Source organism: Ahaetulla prasina, chromosome 1 (assembly GCF_028640845.1).
Source record: "Ahaetulla prasina isolate Xishuangbanna chromosome 1, ASM2864084v1, whole genome shotgun sequence".
In the NCBI taxonomy this organism is placed as follows: domain Eukaryota; kingdom Metazoa; phylum Chordata; class Lepidosauria; order Squamata; family Colubridae; genus Ahaetulla; species Ahaetulla prasina.
In genome coordinates this window covers 40,370,445-40,389,916 of record NC_080539.1, presented here as the reverse complement: position 1 = coordinate 40,389,916, position 19,472 = coordinate 40,370,445, and the positions used below count along the sequence as shown (strand labels likewise).

The following is a 19,472-nucleotide window of genomic DNA, read 5'->3' as shown; positions in this document are numbered from 1 at the left end:
ATGAGTGCCTTAGAGACTGTATTACCCACTACTGCTAGCAAAGACTATTATGTTCTGAAAAGAGGACAGAAACTAAACTCGAGTCCTTCAATGTTTTCTAAGTCCTTGGAATTCAGTTAGTATTTTTTTCATATTAATTCAGAGAAAGAATTGCCCAAGATGGATAAAGAGAATAAAAAGGAAATGGAAGCAATACAACTAAGAAGAAAACAGACCATTACTCAATAGCTAAGATAAATAGACTTATGCTAAGCGGTCATTAAGTATCAGGTAAAAATGAAAAACAGCGATGAAGATGGAAAGAAGTACTTGTACTGAAATTAGGCAGTTCATGAAATGAAGCACACGCGGTATAATGGCCGTTCCAGTAAATGATGATTTTAATGTTTTTATGCTGTAAGCCATCCAGAATTGCTTCGAAATGAGATGGGTGGCAAATAAAATAAAATAAAAAATAAAGTAGACTTTAATGAAGTCTACTGACATATTTACTAGGAATCTGCTAGAGAAACAAAAAACTGAAATGTTGGAAGTGTCATCAGATACCTGGATCATATTACCATATGTGATGGACATGCGTTGAAGCGAAAAGATATTGGACCAAAATACACACGTGGTTGGAGAAAATGATTAAAAAACACATAGATTTTAAGACAGAAGTCTTTCTGTTGGGAATTATCCATGAGATATATACTAGAGATGTAAAATATTTGATTGTGAATATTATTATAGCAGTCAGGATTGTGTTTGCTAAATAAAAATTGGAAAAATGAGAAACTACCTTTGCAAGATGAAATAATTAGGAAGATGATGGAATGTGCAGAGATGAGTAAATTGACTTTTTTTTTATTATTTGAATTTATATCCTGCCCTTCTCCGAAGACTCAGGGTGGCTTACATTGTGTTAAGCAATAGTCTTCATCCATTTGTATATTATATACAAAGTCAACTTTTATTGCCCCCAACAATCTGGTCTTCATTTTACCTACCTTATAAAGGATGGAAGGCTGAGTTAACCTTGGGCCTGGTGGGACTTGAACCTGCAGTAATTGCAAGCAGCTGTGTTAATAACAGACTGTTTAGTCCGCTGAGCCACCAGAGGCCATTTGAAATTAGAGATCAAGAAGATAAGCAATATTATAAAATATGGGATTTATTTTACCACTGGTTAGAAGGAAAGATATGTTAGAAAAGATAATGCAAGATATATGTATGAAAGAGATGTTTATTTTGAGATTGCACAAGAAGATATGTAAATACCCCTTCAGCACACTGTAATTGTTCAATGTAAATGTGTTTTTTTTTGTAGTGAAAAATAAAAACTTTTTTTAAAAAAAAAAGAAGCAAAAAAAAACACAACCCTCTTCCTCCAGAACAAGGGATAGAATGTTTTGAATATTCTCAGGTAAGAGGATGGGAAATGAATTCAATGCTGACACTTTAGGAAAGAGTGCAAAGAAGAGCAACACAGATAACACAGCAACACAGATGGAGGCTGCTAAACATATAGGAGTTGGGTATGTAATTTAATGAAAAGAAGCACAGCGGGTGACATGATAGTGTTTCAATATCTAAGGGGCTGCCACAAATAACTTATTCTCCAAAGCATCTGAAGGCAGGACAAGAAGCACTGTATGGAAATTAATCAAGGAGAGAAGCAACCTACAACTAAGGAGTAATTTCCTAATAGTTAGAACTATTAATTAGTGGACTAGGGGAGACATGATAGCAGTGTTCCAATATCTCAGGAGTTGCCACAAAGAAGAGGGAGTCGGGCTGTTCTCCAAAGCACCTGAGGGTAGAACAAGAAGCAATGGGTGGAAACTGATCAAAGAAAGAAGCAACTTAGAACTAAGGACTAAAAAGAAGCAACTTAGAACTAAATTTCCTGACAGTTAGAACAATTAATAAGTGGAACGACTTGCCTGCAGAAGTTGTGAATGCTCTAACACTGGAAATTTTTAAGAAAATGTTGAATAACCATCTGATTGAGATGGTATAGGGTTTCCTGCCTGGGCAGGGGGTTGGACTAGAAGGCCTCCAAGGTCCCTTCCAACTCTGTTGTTATATTATATTAAACTTGCTTCCAGAAGCTGTGGACGCTCCAATACTGGAGATTTTAAGAAGAGATTGAACGACCATGTGTCTGAAATGTTATAGGGTTTCCTGATTGAGCAGGGAGTTGAACTAGAAGACCTCCAAGTCCCCTCCCAATGCTGTTATTCAATAGTAGGGATTTGTAATAAATGATCAACCCAAATGGTTGAAAAATTGAGATCTACTGAAACCTGTAAGCAGAGTTGAAAGGGAGATATATTGTTTTATTGAATTTATTTAATATTATAGATATCTAGTGTGGACTGAATGCACAAAAAAGTGTTTCATGATTAGTGGAGTCCCAACTTTGAGGTTGAAAAACAACAGGCCTCATTTTACATATGATCTTCAGTTTTTTTGGATTCTGTCTCTAATATAACCTATTTTGGCATTAAATAACCTTTATTATTAAAAACAAGACTATTTAGGATCGGACTTTATCTGAGCATAGACAAATATGTCAATACTTGATAGATAAAGCACTAGCTCAGATGCCCAGCTGGCCATATAATGACATTATTTTTCTTTAGCCAGTGAATACTTTCACTCCTTAATTATTGCCTTAAGGAAGATGGCTCAAAAGGATGATAATCTTCTTTTGATTTGAATACTTGGCAATTTTGATAATTAGCAACAAAAGGGGATAACATTGCAAGAAAATTCCATTTTATTATATTCCTTCCTTCCTGAAGTGATGGTTTTAATTTCAACAATTTCCCCAATTCTTTAACAGCTATATGAAGCTGCCTGATAGGATCAACATCTCTACATCTTGATCCTGGGTCCAATACACAAAGCTGTCAAAGTGCTACTTTGGTGCCTGAATGCTGTTCAGAACAGGATTACACTCAATCTCAGAAATTTAATTTAATTTAAATATTAAATTTCTGTGCCTCTGGATTTGAACGGTTTGCCGTTTCTAGAAATATACTATCTTTAGTTCTGAATGAGATTTTCTCCTAAGAAGAATGTGGTCAAAATTTGATGTCCAAGATTCATACGTATCCTTTGTGCCAACTATGAATTTTCCTTGGACAGAAGAATTAATGTCACTCATGTCCTTGATACTTCTTAATGGATTACTGCAATACATTTCACATGAGACTGCCTTTGGAGATTATCTGAAAAGTAGTGCTGGTCCAGAGTGCAGCAGCCTGAATAAATATACTGGTGCACACCAAAGTTCCCATATAACACATCTGCTTTGAGATTACAAGTTACTTTTGACTTCAAATCAAATTGTTGAATGTCATCTTTAAAGCTGTTCATGAACTATACTCTCAAGCCTAAAATTCCTAATGATCTCCTCCCAGTAATATTTACCCACTCAATAAGATTGAATGGAATGGGTTGTCTTCATGTCATCTACAGAGATCATGTCTGAAAAGACTTGGTAGCTCCATTCTTTATTTTTTGTGCTCTCAAGTCAGCATTGATTCCTAGTCGCTGCAGTTTTCTTGGTAAGATTTTAAGAAATGGTTTGACACTGCCTCTTTCCTAGAGCTGACAGAGTGTCTGGCCCAAGGGCACCCAACTGGCCTTTTGCCTAAGGTGGGGCTAGAACTCATGGTCTCCTGGTTTCTAGCTTAAGGTTGACCACTGCACTAAACTGGCTATCAGCTCCATTTAGAAGATTTTAAAAATTCTACTTTAAGATACAGATAGACCTTGACTTATGATTGAATGTTTTGATTAAAAGTAACTTTGACCTATATTTACAACGGACAACTGTTTTATTTATTTATTTATTTATATTTATTTATTAATCATACTTTTATACTGCCCTTCTCCGAAGACTCAGGGCAGTTTACAGCCAAATAAAAATTGTACAAAAAGAAACAAGAACATTATTTAAAAATCTGATTCTAAAAATTGGCCCCATAATTTAAAACTAATAAAATATAAAATAGACCCTAATAAAACCACCCCTGTTAAAATTAGGCCAACCCTGCCCGTTGGAATAAAAGAGTCTTAAGCTCACGCTTAAAGGTCTGGAGATCGGGGAGTTGGCATAGCCCCAGAGGTAACACATTCCACAGGGCAGGAGGTCCCACAGAGAAGGCCCTCCCCCGGGAGCCGCCAGTCGGCATTGTTTGGCCGACGGCACCCTCAGGAGGCCCTCCCTATGGGAGCGCACAGGTCGATGGGAGGCTGTTGCACCACCCCCACAGTCACAGGATCGCAATTCAAGTTCTTGACAACTGGCTTGTACTTATGACAGGCCGTAACATCCTACATTCATGTGACCATGATTTGTGTTTCTTTTTGTGATTTTCAGGAAAGATTCCCATTGGGGAAACTGGATTTGCTTAATGATAACCATAAAAACTATTATAAAATCACCTGACGAGTTATGACTGAATAATTTATGAGTGAAATTCTATTTCCAATTGTGGTCATAAATCAAGGACTGCTTGTAAGTCACACAGAAATATCATGTGCTACAAAATAGAAAAAAATACCTTTTTTTGTTTCCATAAACTTCTCATAACTTTCTGGAAAATCATCCTCAGACTTGGATTTCTCTACAGGTGGTACAATTGCTTCACCTTCTTCCTCCTCATCTTCATTGAACCACATTTCTTCATCTTCCTCCAAAGTTCTGGCATCTCTACGAAACCTATTGCTACGCAGTATAGACGGGACGCTGTAAAACATAAAAAAAAAAACCTTTACAATTTGATAATGTGACTGCAAGCAAGGCTGATAAATACACATTACATTTGTTTGTTATGTTATTGAAAGATTACTAGTAAATAGTTTTGAGAGTATTATAGTATAGTATTAATGTTGCTATTATTTTAGGCTTTTCTTAATAAGTTGAGGGAAATACATGGGGTTTCATGAGTTTCCTTCTGAGCCTAAAGCCAGGTGAAGCATAACACACATTTTCTGTACTAAACATAATCTGGATTTAATAAATCAAGCCCAGATATATTTTATCTTTATTATGGAAAGATTTCAAGATCTGTTAAATTCTCTTTCCGCTATCTTTTCTACTCATTCTCTTTCTAGAATTACAGAGCCTGTTTTATTCATAGTTGATGAAAATAATAAGCAAAATTGTATTCTTAAAATATTGTTAAAATATGTTTCTCAAAAAATATGCTTTAGTATCTAAAATACTGAACTAACTCCTAAAGAAGATAATAATATGGCTTATGACAGATTCTATGGTAATATAAAAAGTTAACTTCTTAATACAAATAAAAGTCAAATACACACAAAGGTGTACCTTCTGATGGGTTGGAACACCAAGCTAGTTGTGTAAGCAAATGTCTTCTTTAAGAACATCCTAATAAGCCAAAGAACAAAACTCATTGCTATTAGTTTTGCACTGACATGCTTGGTGGTACAGTTAATATCTATTTCCTTTTATTTGATTTATCACCCCATCTTCTATTTAATTTATCACCCCATTTTCTATAATATCTTAACTTGAATTGGGGATGCAAACACACCAAGGCTATTTATAAGCTGTAATGGCTTGGTTAGAGACCCTAGAACTGTGATGGCGAACTTATGGCACATGTGCCAAGAGGTGGCAAGCAGTTCCCTCTCTGTGGGCACGTGAGCCATCCCCCCAGTTCAGCTCCGCCGTGCATATACGCACACCTCCAGCCGGCCAGCTAGCCTTCGGGCCTGTTGCGCATGTGGGGGAGCTATGCACGTGCTAGGGTGGGGTGCGTGAGGGGGGGCTGGAAACGCATGCCCAGGAGAGCGGGGTGCATGCGCAGGAGGTGAGGCGCATGTGGAGGGGCCGCACATGCATTGCATTTAGGGGGTTTGGGCATGCATGCACATTTCTGTGTGTGTGCGCTTTGGCACTCGGTGTGGAAAAGGTTAGCCATCACTGCCCCTCTTAATATGACTGGGGAAAACTGTTCATTTCAAAGGGCACTACTGAAAGTCATAAAACAGGACCCAACATGAATAAACCACAACATCCTTCCTGATAGCATGAATCTGAATTTTTTTGGTTGTTTAGAAATTTTGAAATATATTTTTCAAATTAACTAAGAACGAAACCCTAAGCATTAGAATATCTCTGAAACAAGGACTGGAGGCAGATATGGATCTAGTACTGGGTTTCAGATTTTAGTTTTAAGGTGTGTACCTGTTCAGTTTCTGGCTCTGTCTGTCTTTCTCCTGCTCATATTTTGTCTTCAAGCCTTTGAATGTTTGAACATATTCAATAGATTCAAGTGCCTTATAAAAGTTTTCAACGATATGGGCAGTAAGTGATTTGATATCTTCCTGCATTAATACAAAATAGAAGTTTAGTGCTACTCAGCTAAAAAAGATAAGAAACATCAATATGAAGCTCTCATTGAAGTTACAGTAATTTATGATGGCAAAAGACTTGATGATTTTTTCCCAACCTCTCTCTTGAAGAACAGGACTACAAAGGAATTCTAAGTGATTCACATTTCTCTCCTACATTAGTGAGCTGAGACAATAGGTAATTTAAATATACAGAACATTTTGGAGAAAAGAATTCTGAGATCATTGGACAAATGTTTCTCCTACAATGTAAGAGAAGACTCAAGAGCATGTCTTTAGAATAATTTTCCTCTACTACATCACATTTATTTTTAACCTACTACACAAAAGACAGAAGCAAAGCAAGTGGATTACTGCCCCAAAATAAGGAAGATAAAGGATGTCTTTGACGTCATGAAAGTGATATCTCTAGGAAGCTCCACTATCTCTCTCTTAAAGGCAGAAAAAATGTAAATAATCTTACAAAGATTTTGTTCCTAGTGTGAGTTTGGCTTTCTTATGGATACTATAGACTATGCTGAGATTCTGGGATGAAGAAACAATATATTCTAATGTTCTATAAAACTTACTTTTTATACATATGCAAACACACACATTTAAATCAAATCCAAAATCCTTAATAGTTTTATTTAATAGTTACATACATTTTTATTTAAAAAGTGGAGAGTAAATTCAGATTATTATAAATTTTTATTTATCTCTTGGAGGGGGGGGAGAACACAAAATATAAATATAATGAATGAATGAAATTTTATCTAAAGCTTTATTTGCACATAGAATAAATCTGATTAACTATGTCTTGTCCAGCTGCATGCAATTTGTGCAATTGCATGAAAAATGATGTAGAGCAGATAGAGAACACTGCTGATATTCATGGGAACAAAATAATTACCAGAACTATAACCTTTAATTTTGATGTATATATTTTTCCTTCCTAATGTTTTCCGACAAGGGCAGCGTCTATTAATTTCAGATCAACTTTGTGTTGATCCATTGGTTGTGATAGGAATTGACCAACCAGCTTGGTCTGAGAGTGTGACAGGCCCAAAATCATTCATCCAGCTTTCGTGCCTAAGGTAAGGCCAGAACTCAAGTCTCCTGGTTGCCTAGTGCCTTAACCACTAAATCATTAACTAAAATTACCTTTCCCATTAAACAAGAACATGTTTCTAGGAAAGTTGCATTTGAATCACAGGAAAAAAAAGTGTAGATGCATAGCAGGGAAGAAACAGGAGCAGTTCTGAACAGAAGCAGTTTTTAGCTCACTTGAGTAAGCACAGTGGGAGTAGTCGTAGGTGTTTGTTTTATGGAGTTTAAAGGGAAGTCCCTAAGAATGTTTTCTTCTAAATCAAGCTCAAAGAGAAAGGCAAAGAAAGCGCTATATCAGCCTTAAAAGACAGAGAGTCATGATAGTGATTCATTACTGTAAGAGATTGAAGCAAAAACATACTGCTTGTGAGCCACGCTATCTGATAAGAACAATGAACTCTTGATCTTTGATACACAAATTCCAATATGGTCATATCCATTTGCAATCATATTTCCCTGCTTCTGGAGAAACAGTGCAAAAGAATAGCTCAATATGTATTACTAGAGACTCTGAAAAGATGTAGAAGGACATTCAAGACTTTGGGAGTTCAGGTGGCATTCTCTTTTTCCCTTCTAATCATGGTAATGGACCAGAAAGAAAAAGAAAAATACTACAAATCAATAACTCATAATGGCATCGATAAGACACACTTGGTCTAGATAATCTAAATTATCCAGATGATGGAGTATTGATACACTAGCTGCACTTCAAAAGGACTGGTAAAACTGTACTAGGCCACAAGAAGCCTTGACTGGGAATGTTTTAAAATGAATAATATGATGATAAGAAATACAATACTGAAGAAAGGATTTCAGAAAGACATGGGTATCGTAAGAAGTGGGAGTGTTGCTCACCTGGGGCAGGATGGGGATGCTTTAGGTCCCATCAGTTCAGGAAGACAGGGCTTTTCTACCGTAGTGCACACTCTTTAAGAATTCTCCCTCCAGAAATAAGAATCACCTGACCTTGTTGGCCTTTGTAAGGCCCTAAAAACATGGCTCTACAGCACCAATTTCTTGGTTAAATTTGTGATTATGGGCTATATTTTCTTGGCTGCTCTAATTATTTTAAGTTTTGCATTGTTGCAATTGTATTTAAATTTTGTTCACTGCCCTGAGCAGACATGGGCATTTTATGGCCTGCAAGCCATGTGTCGTCCTTTTGCTGTCCTTGTCTGGTCAATGGTGTCAGAGGTGGTGTGTTGGCAGTGTATCAGAGTTCAGATAGGGGTAGTAGGGGCACTAGGGCATCAACAGGGGATGGCACATCGGTGTGGGAAGGTGGAACAGTGGTAGTCCTCCACAACAGTCCTAGTTTCTCATGTGGCCCTTCGGAAAAATTAATTACCCACTCTTGGCTCACAGTAACTTGCTGAGATGGGGAGCCATACAAACTGAACAAATGAATGAATTCTAAAACCAAACTGCAAATCCCTCAAAGAGGAACAGTGATGGGCGACTTTAATTATTTTGATATCTATTGGGTGACAAACTGTGCCAAGAATGGTCCTTCTAGAGTAATTTCCGATTTCCCTTGCTGACAATTATCTCCTTTAGAGGGCAGAGATGACACAAGAACTATTTTATAATATCTTATAAGAGCTACAAGAGTTTAGGTTAATTAATTTGGAAGACACTGAGGAAGTGAAATTACCTGGAATACTGGGGAAACGTGAACAATATAATGATGATGTTTTAGAATTTTAAAGAAACTGAGTATAGTTAAATATGTATCTTAAACTTAAAACAACACAGTTTAATGAATTCTGAGCAATTACAAGTATCTTACTATGATAGAAGCAGATAATGGGCAAAGAAGTTCAAGACGACTTAAGAGTTATGACAGAAACATATATAAAAGCACAATTCAAGTAATTTTAAGGAATAAAAAATGCAATAAAGCAGAAAAATTAATATGACTATGTAAAAAAGGTAGTGAAGATGTGAAAACAAAAAGATCCTTACAGAAAAGGATTAGTTGCTAAGGAAAATTATAGACAGTATCCAGAACAGAATAGCTGAGGTCAGAAAACAAGCACTAGCACACAATGACAAGAATAATTTAAAAAAAAGGCTTCATTAGATATGCTCAGAATAAAAAGATTTTTTTAAAAAAAGACATGAGTACACTAGTTGTTCCACAAAGATGGAAAAATGCGAATAAGTAGCAACAATAATAACAAAAAAAAAAAAAAAAAAACAACCACAAAAAACCACCCCAGAGCTATTCAATTCCTATTTTGGTTCAATATTCTCAACTAAAAGAGTATTTATTCCACCAGGATATTGTAAAAAGCAAGATGAAAGGGAAGAACTGAAATTAATAGAGACAGGGTTAGGGAATAAAATACCTCTTTACTTTAAATGAGTTTTAAATGTACAGGATCAGATTTGTCTCTTATAATATTGATGAAACTGGCCAATGGTCTATCAGAATCCTTATATACTATCTTAGAAAAATCCTGGAAAACTAGTTGATTTCTAGATTAGTGGAGGAAAAGAAATGTCCTCAGAAAGAGAAAGCAGAAAGATCAACAATGTAGGATCACTCAGTCTGATAACAGTGTTTTGGAATATTTTAAGCAGATTATAAATAGATTGATTTGTAAGCACTTTAAAAACAAAGTATTGATTATAGAAGTCAGTATGGAATTATCTAGACCTTATGCCTCAATGACCTGAAAAGGCTCTAAATTTAATGTGTCTTGACTTCAACAAACCACTTGACAAAGTAATCCATGATATGCCAATTAGTATACTGCTTTAGTGACATGATACACAGTTGACTCAAAAATTATAATAAATATAGGTAATCCTTGACTTACAACAACAATTGAGCCCAAAATTTATGTTGCTAAACTAAGACATTTGTTAAGTGAGTTTTGCTCCATTTTACGACCTTTCTTGTCACAATTGTTAAGTGAATCATTGCAGTGGTTAAATTAGTTACACGGTTGTTAAGTGAATCTGATTTACCTATTTGCTTGTCAAAAGGTCACAGGGATCATGTGACCCCAGAACACTGAAACATAAATGTCAATCAGTTGCCAAGTGTCTGAATTTTGATCTTATGACCATGGGGATGCTGCAACAGTCCTAAGTGGTCATAAGTTCCTTTTTTCAGTGATGATATAACTTTGAACGGTCACTAAATTAACTGTTGCAAATCAAGGATTACCTGTATTCAACATTCGTTCTTAATCAAATCTGAACAGAGGATCAAATGGGATTCCATAAGGATTGGTCTTCAGTCTTCCATTCTTCAATATTTTTATTAACGATTTGAGGAATAGGTGAAGAGAAGGGCCATCAAATTTGCAGATGATACAAAATTGTGAGAATATACTCGATGTCAGAAATAAAATTTAAAATAATTTTGATATGTTACAGCAATAGATTGAAAGTAACATGAAAAGATACTAGAAACAATATTTTTTCATTTAGGAAATCAGATCACAAGAGATGGGAGAGAATATCTGGCTTCATAATTCTTGGAATTGTAACTGATTGCCAGTTGAATATGAGCAAGCAGGATGATGTAAAAAAAGACAAATGCAATTTTAAGCTGAATGTGTAATTTTCAAATCACAAGAAGCAATCATTTTACTTTATTTTGCTTTGACTAGTTCCAACCTCATGCATTACATTCAGTTCTGTGGACAACTTTAAGAAGGATTGTGACAAGGATAATAAGAGGGCCTGAAATGAAATTATGTGTTGAGAGATTGAAGTAGCAGCATATGTTTAGGCTTCAGGAAAAATGACTGAGGCCATTCCAACTTTAGGATTTTGTTCTGTTCAGGTATTATTGAAACTGAGTTAAAATACTGGCTTAAACTCTGTGATTCTCTGAGCAATAATTCTGTTTGTTAATGTTAAGAGCTCTATCTCTTATCATTTTCTTTAGCAACTACTGATATCAATGCTAGAATAAAATTAGTCATTAGTCACCTTACTATTGGAATTAGGACCATTTTTAAACAATAACCCTCATTTGGGAAAATTTATACAATCAACTTCAGCATTTACTGCAGAGCAGGATTTATACTCTAGTTTTAACCTTACCATCTGACACCCCTCCCCCCCCAAAAGCTCACCTGACATCAAACTTCTGCAGTTTCCAGCACTATCTACGTTTAATTCGGTGTGTTCAGTATTTCTTCTAATTTGGATCTAGCATAGGGGTCCCCAAATCCCAGTCCACGAAGCCCTATTTGCAGCATAGAGGCAGCATGGAAAACCATGCTCCCTCGGATCCAAAAAGACCTCTCTCTACAGAACTGGTTGCTAGTGCCCAAAAGGTTGGGGATCGCTGATCTAGTAGTTTGATAGCGGTTTTAACTGAAAACTTTGGTAACAAAAAGAGAATTTTCATTTATTCTTACAGAAGATGATTCTGAACTCACAAGTTGATGAGCTCAGTACCTCTTTGTAATTTATTGAAGTACATAATCTTTTTTCCTCCAGGCTTCTATATAACTTTGAAAAAAGATGCTATTGCTTTACGCAATCTAGTTTTTAAAGTTAAAGTGAATGCCATAGAAGATGCTTTAATGAACAGCAGAAGGGTGTCCATAATAATAGAGCAACTATTGGCTCTAACAGATAAAGGGTCAGAAAATATAACCAATGGACTAAGACTAAGGTCCTTTCATCTTGTGTTCATCTCACAATAATAGTCTTATAGAAAAGAGGCTCTTTGATATTGCTGCCTTTTTTTAAATTGTGGTTTTATAATTAAAGTCTTGAGGTATTGCTATGCCTACAACAATTATATCTGAAAGATAAAAAGTTGAAAAATACACATAAAACTTACCACTCTGATGAATTCAAAAAGTTCAATGACTGCTGAATTCAAGAGATTATACCTAGTTCCATTATCCAGAAGAGCATTTATGACTGGTTCAAATAAGTTTCCTTTGGTAATATAACGGTTATAAAATTCATCTTTTAGGCCAATTATCCTCCTCAGAAAACGAAGGGCACCTATAACATTAACATATTAAAAGCATATTTCTTGTCTTTCCTATATCTTTTCTCCCATTCTTTGTATTTTACAATAAACATTAAAGGTTATTCTACTTCAAAGAAGAGCAGCAAAAAAGTTGCACAAGAATTTTAGGTATATAAAAAGGAGTTTACAAATACATTAATGCCATGGATCTAACCAAGAGAAGTTACAGCACCTCTGAAATGTGAAAGCATTTTTAAAAGTACAAGCATAATCATGTAGTTAATGAAGGGCAAGAGGGTTGATAGTGGAATGCTAATTTTTATGTTCAGGGTATGTTTAAACTACAGTTTTCTTATCAAGCCCTGGGAATCTTTCTGGAACCAGCAGTAGAGAAACACTAAAGACATAAACAAATAAATAATGAAAACCAGCTTCTGGAATTTTTTTAATTTCCATTTTTAAATTCCACAGTGTCAGCTTCTTCAGTTTCCTTTGCTCACTTCTTCTCACTGCCCCACTGCCCATCTAGTGGGAATTAGGAAACAGTGTGTGTGTGTGTGTGCGTGCATGCGCACACGTGCCATGTTTAATTTTCATGAAAAGACATACAGGAATTTAGATTTCTACTATTTTTTTTAATTATATATATGGAGAGGATGGGCATATTATATTATGTGATAAATTTTATTTTAAGTATAATTTATTAATTTAATTTGTGACTGATAACATGATGACATTTATTAAGACCAAATGCAATTTATGGCTCACTTCAGCTGCATTATTTCTTCATATACATGGTGTCATGGTTCGGAATAATGATCCCAACCAAGTCAGAACTCTGAGACTGGAATTCTCAAAGATTCTCTTTATTGGGTACATCATATCAGCACGTTCAAATGTGAAGCCAACTCTAAATATTTCCTGTGGTTCAGTATAACTAAAAGAGTAAATGATTCCCTCCCCCCAATGTCACAGATCATATTGCCCAACTGGGTAAATGGCAGGCTCTTCAGGCACTCTCATCCTTTCTTGCTCAGCAATTGTTGAGATGACCTTGGCTCTACCAGCCTCTGCCTGTGTTATATCTAGCACCTCATAGAATAGCATTCCAAACCTTTATCCTCCCCCAATCTGTGTGGCAACTGAGAAATGGGAAAAAATGCCTTAGCTAGAATCGTTTTGAAAGTTAACACATGGAACAGAAGGTGCCCTGAAATTGTCCTGAACAAGCCACAAGAAGAGAAGAAAACTGATCAAAAGTTAAGTTCTTCTATCAATTTCATTAAGTATTGTAACTTTGGAAACAAAAAGACTTACTCAGATGTGAATCTACTGATTGTCTTTATGAGTAAGGTTTTATCCACACTGGACTAATGAGAGCCCAGAATACTTCCTGAAATACTTGCACAAGGAACTAAAATAGCATACCTTAAAATCTGGGCCAAACAAACCAAGGTACAAACTAGAAGTATTTAGTTTACCCTAAATATCGTGTTCTGAAATTTTGATTCACATGAGGACATGAATTTATCTTGGTAATGAGAAAATTTACAAAAGTGATCTGATGTCTTAAAACATATTCAAATTAGTGGATTACTTGGGGATTTTGTAGATTTTGAATTGCTGAACAAAAAAATAAATGATATGCAACTCCTCATCAATTTCATTATGCAGTGAGATATATTTAATTCTGGTTTATAAGTGCCTGCTTTCTCTTATTTTGCACAATTTTTGCTGATTCTATAGATCATGATAATGACAAGACTATAAACAGGCAATTATCCCACCTTAATTTCTGAGATTTATCAGATCCTTGCTCAAACATTTTTAAAATCTTTCTCAATAGTATTTCTTTATTCATTTGTTCAGGATAGATGTGAAGAGCCACCCAGAGTCACTTGACAGTGAGAAAGGGGGACATATAAATTTAATAAATAGAAATAAAATGTATCTTTAAGAGAAAACTCTGCTGCTACTTACACAGTGCCAAAAAGGTGTGTTTTGAATTCATCAAGACTAAAACTCTTCTCAGCAAGTCCTTGTTCATAATATAGTTTTTGATGTGATATGTGTGATGTTCCACACAAAAAGTAAGCAGCTCCAAAATTAAAGCAAGCAGCTGTGCTGTCTGATAGTTATCTGCAAAATAAACAAAACGGAGGCTCAGACAACCCTGTGAAGAATTACAGAAATATTACTTCTGAAATATGACTTCTAATACAGTCAGGGTTTTGTAATGCAAACAGAAAGCTAAATAACCTTAAAACAGGTACTTAATGCACAAGCAGGGATTCTAAAAATACCATTATTTAAACAGCCTGCCATCATAATTAAGAAGTTATCAAGCACAGATAATTGTTATTCCCTGTACCAATTAGATTCTGATAATTTTTAAGAGAAAGAAATCTATCTATGGATCTGTAACAGAACATTTACTCCATCCTGACAAACTACTATTCTGTTACTGTATTCTAGGGAGATCATAACAGCAAAAATGGTAGAAAGCAAATATATTCTTAAAATTTAAAACACCAACAATGATTTTGCTTAAAGGTAGAATTAATTTCTCCTATATGTCAGCTGGAAACGTAATATGAAAATTGCACTGTAAGATACTTTTTTTCTTCCCAAACCAGGAGAAACAGGAGCTATTAGTCTAAAATTTAGAACATAATCTTGCATGTCATTTAAGTAATTTAAAGACTACATATATTATACACAATTATTTTCACCTACCTGGGCAAATGGTATTGTTCTTGTTTGCAACTACATCATCTTAAAAAAAAAAAGAAATGTGTAAGTTTCCTACTTAGTATCTATGGTACAGAAAAAGTATTTTAGTTAAGAAATATAACTCATTTCAGAGCCTGGAAACATTTTTTCTTTTTAATTAGTTTTCCTTTATACATAAGAAACAAATCTACTAAAGAAAAAAAGAGAAGGAAGGAAAGAAGAAAAATGATGCAAAGAAAAATAACAGAAAAAGCTGAAGAAACTAAAGTAGATTTTAGTAGATGACTTTTTTCATCAGATATTAATTAATCCATTATCAAGCTTCCTTCTTAACTATTTGAGAAATTCCCTCAACCTCTTTTTTTTTTTTTTACATTTATATCCCGCCCTTCTCCGAAGACTCAGGGCGGCTTACAGTGTATAAGGCAATAGTCTCATTCTATTTGTATATTTACAAAGTCAACTTATTGCCCCCACAACAATCTGGGTCCTCTGGGTCTTGTTTAATTTTCATCTTTTTCAATCATTAAATCCGCAAATCATCATGTTATGTTTTTTTCTTCTAAACAAAAAGTCTGTATAAAGTTTTCACTCTTTCAAAAAAGGACATTCTTTTCTCCCTAGTGAAACAAGTCAATTTTGCCATTTCTGCCAGTTCTGACATTTTGACAATCCATTCCTTCACTGTGGGGATTCAGAACTGTTTCACCTTTGGGTTTGCAATCTAGCTACTTGCCAAGGCTGGAAACTTTAAATTTCCAAACTTACCAGAAGATGCTCATTTATCGTTACAGATGTTACAATATTACAGTCCACCCAATTTTGTCTGGAATTTCAATACAGCCTCACATAAAATAGCAAGGAGCTGGTTTCTAATCAGCATATGTGCAATACAACTCAATAAAGATGTTATTGTAGGAGTGGCACAGCCTGGGGTCAGGGTCAAAAGAGGAATCAGCCAAGAATCCCTATGTAGCCACAAATGTACTATGTCCCACCCACCGTGAACTTCTAGCAGGTGCTAGTCATTAGTTGAGAATATTCCTGTGCATAGGCATGAGCAATCAATCAGCAATTCCAATAATTGGAACTTCATGTATGGTCCTTGTCTTTCACACCTGGCAGTTACCGAATTTAAAAAACCCTTTTATATGTTGTTATTACTATTAAAATTTATCATAGCTGCCACTCCCATAGACTTCTGGGCAGCTTAAAAATACAAATGCGAAACAATAAAAAAAGTACAACTTTACAGGCAGCCTGGACTAAAGCAATCAAATCAAATGAGGGGCCCCAATAATGCATTCACCCCATGCCTGAAAACAAAGCCAGGATAATTTTCGTGAATTGGATTTACAAAAGAGGCTTGTTAAAGCTTTGAAGAATTTTGTGAGAAGAGAGAAATAACAAATGAAAAGAAATGAAGTTACAGGACCTTATTTGAATGAAGTAAAGATCAGAATTCTTACAAATAAAAGAAAAGAATATAAAATTGGTTTATTTATCAAGCTTAAAATAGATATGTTGTTATATCTGATATCTCAGTGATGGTGAACCTTTTAGGGACTGAGTGCCCAAACTGCAACCCAAAACCCACTTATTTATTGCAAAGTACCCACACGGCAATTTTACCTGAATAATAAGGTTTTACTACCACTGGTGGGATTCAAATAATTTAACAACCGGTTCTTTCTAATGACCAGATGGACATAGTTTGGGTGTGTGTGTGTCATGTTACTGAGTGGGCGTGGCCAACTCTACGTCACTCATGTGGGTGGTGCCTGTATGAAACAGGCAGGGTTGGGGAGAGAATTCAGGACTCTCCGGTGGGAGGGGGACGGGGTGGGAGGAAAGAAAGATGCAAGCTCTCTCTGTATGTGTATGTGTGTGTGTGTGTGACAGAGAGAGAGAGAGAGAGAGGGAGGGAGGGAGGGAGGGAGGGAAGGAGAAAGAGAGAGCACACCACTGTCAGCCCTAATATAACTCTCTGAGATTGGATTGGATCTCTGTCTGTCTGTCTGTCTGTCTCTTTCTCTCCCTCCCTCCCTGCTTTAGGCAGACTTAGAAAGTCTATGGATGTCCCTTGCTTGCCCCTTTGCCTGGCTTCCTTCCTCTGAAGGCTCCTCAGTGCTCGCTCACGTTCTTTCTCCCCAGTCCAGTTTGACACAGGTGGCAGTTCAGCTCACATTGCCCTTTGCAAGCCTGCTGTCGGTGAAGCTGGGCACCTGTGAGGGCTGGCTTTTTGCCTTTGTCTGGATGTCAGGGGGAAAAGGGGGCTGGGGCTGGGGAGAAAGCCTGCATCAAGCTAAACTGGGAAAGCTGGCTGGGAGAGGAAGAGAAGCTGGGTGAGCCGGACCTAGAGGCTTCCCGGTCCCCTTGTCCCAGAAGCAGCAAGCTTGCACTCTCCCCTCTCTGCTAACCCCTTCTTCACATGGGATCACCCAGCAGCAGAAATGGAGAGGAAGAGAAGCTGGGTGAGCCGGACCTAGAGGCTTCCCGGTCCCCTTGTCCCAGAAGCAGCAAGCTTGCACTCTCCCCTCTCTGCTAACCCCCTTCTTCACATGGGATCACCCAGCAGCAGAAATGGAGAGGGAAAAGGGGACAGAATTCCTCCGTGCTCCCGTTTCTGTGTGGCACTCTCCCCTTAATGCTAACAGCTGCTGCTGCTGCCCCCTTCTCCATTCTCCCAGCTGGACAAAGCTAGACAAAAAGCCAGCTCTCACTGGCACCCAGCCTTACTTACAGTGGACTTGGAAAGGGCAATGTGAGCTGCGCTGCTGCCTGCTTCAAGCTAGATGGAGGAGGGAGAACATGAACAAGCCACTGGTGCTTCCCTCCAGCCTTCGCCCAAAGCCCCACGCTGCACAAGGAGGCTGAAGTTGGAATTTCTGCCCCTGTCTCACCTGCGCATACCTTGGCAATGGGACTGTTTCTCTCCACCCCCTTTTCCTGTTTTTTTTTATTTTTTTTATTTGAATTTATCTTCATCCATTTTTATATTATATACAAAGTCAACTTTTATTGCCCCCAACAATCTGGGTCATTTTACCTACCTTATAAAGGATGGAAGGCTGAGTCAACCTTGGGCCTGGTGGGACTTGAACTTGCAGTAATTGCAAGCAGTTGTGTTAATAACAGACAGACTTAGTCTGCTGAGCCACCAGAGGCCCTTTTTGTCTACTGGATCGGCGCAGGGGGACAAACCTAGTTTTGCTGCCCATTGCAGCTAGGAATCTCAAAGCTGAGAATGAATGTTTGTGTTGTAACTAGCCTGGGTGCTAGATCGTCCCCCTGCAAACTCCGTCTCTTGAGGAGCCCAGCCGAACTTTTGTGCACCACTTGCTGAGGTGGAAAGTGGGATGGAGCTAATAGGTTCCAAGCTAACATCAAAAACTAACATCAAAAACATCATTAAAAAAGGACAACAAAGAATGTTCTTTCTGCGCCAACTCAGTAAGCTCAAACTGCCCAAGGAGCTGCTGATCCAATTCTACAGAGGAATTATTGAGTCTGTCATTTGCACCTCTATAACTGTCTGGTTCGGTTCTGCAACCCAACAAGAAAAACACAGACTTCAGAGGATAATTAGAACTGCAGAAAAAATAATTGCTACCAACTTGCCTTCCATTGAGGACCTGTATACTGCACGAATCAAGAAGAGGGCCGTGAAAATATTTGCAGATCCCTCGCATCCTGGACATAAACTGTTTCAACTCCTACCCTCAAAACGACGCTATAGAGCACTGCACACCAGAACAACTAGACACAAGAACAGTTTTTTCCCGAAGGCCATCACTCTGCTAAACAAATAATTCCCTCAACACTGTCAGACTATTTACTGAATCTGCAGTAATTAATTTAATTTAATTAATTAAATTAATCGTTTCATAGTTCCCATCACCAATCTCTTTCCACTTATGACTGTATGACTATAACTTGTTGCTGGCAATCCTTATGATTTATATTGATATATTATCATCAATTGTGTTGTAAATGTTGTACCTTGATGAACGTATCTTTTCTTTTATGTACACTGAGAGCATATGCACCAAGACAAATTCCTTGTGTGTCCAATCACACTTGGCCAATAAAATTCTATTCTATTCTATTCTATTCTAAGTCCTTGAAGAAGCCCAGCTGGGTGGCGGGAGGTGGGGCATCCCAACACAGGCAGCTCTGCAGGAAAAGAAACTGTGTTTTTTTGCAAGCCGAGGCAGGGTAGCATTGTGGCTCCATGTGGTAATAGGCTTCACAAGGAGGACGGAATCCAGTCTCCCCTGTTGTGAAGCGTGCAAGTGAAAAAGTTCACTCAATC

The 19,472-nt window shown here is 37.0% G+C and overlaps 1 protein-coding gene across 2 annotated transcripts in view; it reads right to left on the bottom strand.

The window, feature by feature from the left end:
- Positions 1-19,472, bottom strand: part of PPP4R3B (protein phosphatase 4 regulatory subunit 3B) — a 51,196-nt gene that overhangs the window by 4,444 nt on the left and 27,280 nt on the right. For both annotated transcript variants that reach the window (XM_058164916.1, XM_058164917.1), the window contains exons 10-14: positions 15,161-15,199; positions 14,405-14,563; positions 12,287-12,456; positions 6,215-6,354; positions 4,560-4,744 (exon numbers count right to left, since the gene is read on the bottom strand). In XM_058164916.1, the coding sequence (XP_058020899.1) occupies positions 4,560-4,744; positions 6,215-6,354; positions 12,287-12,456; positions 14,405-14,563; positions 15,161-15,199 (693 nt within the window). The remainder of the gene's footprint in view (positions 1-4,559; positions 4,745-6,214; positions 6,355-12,286; positions 12,457-14,404; positions 14,564-15,160; positions 15,200-19,472) is intronic.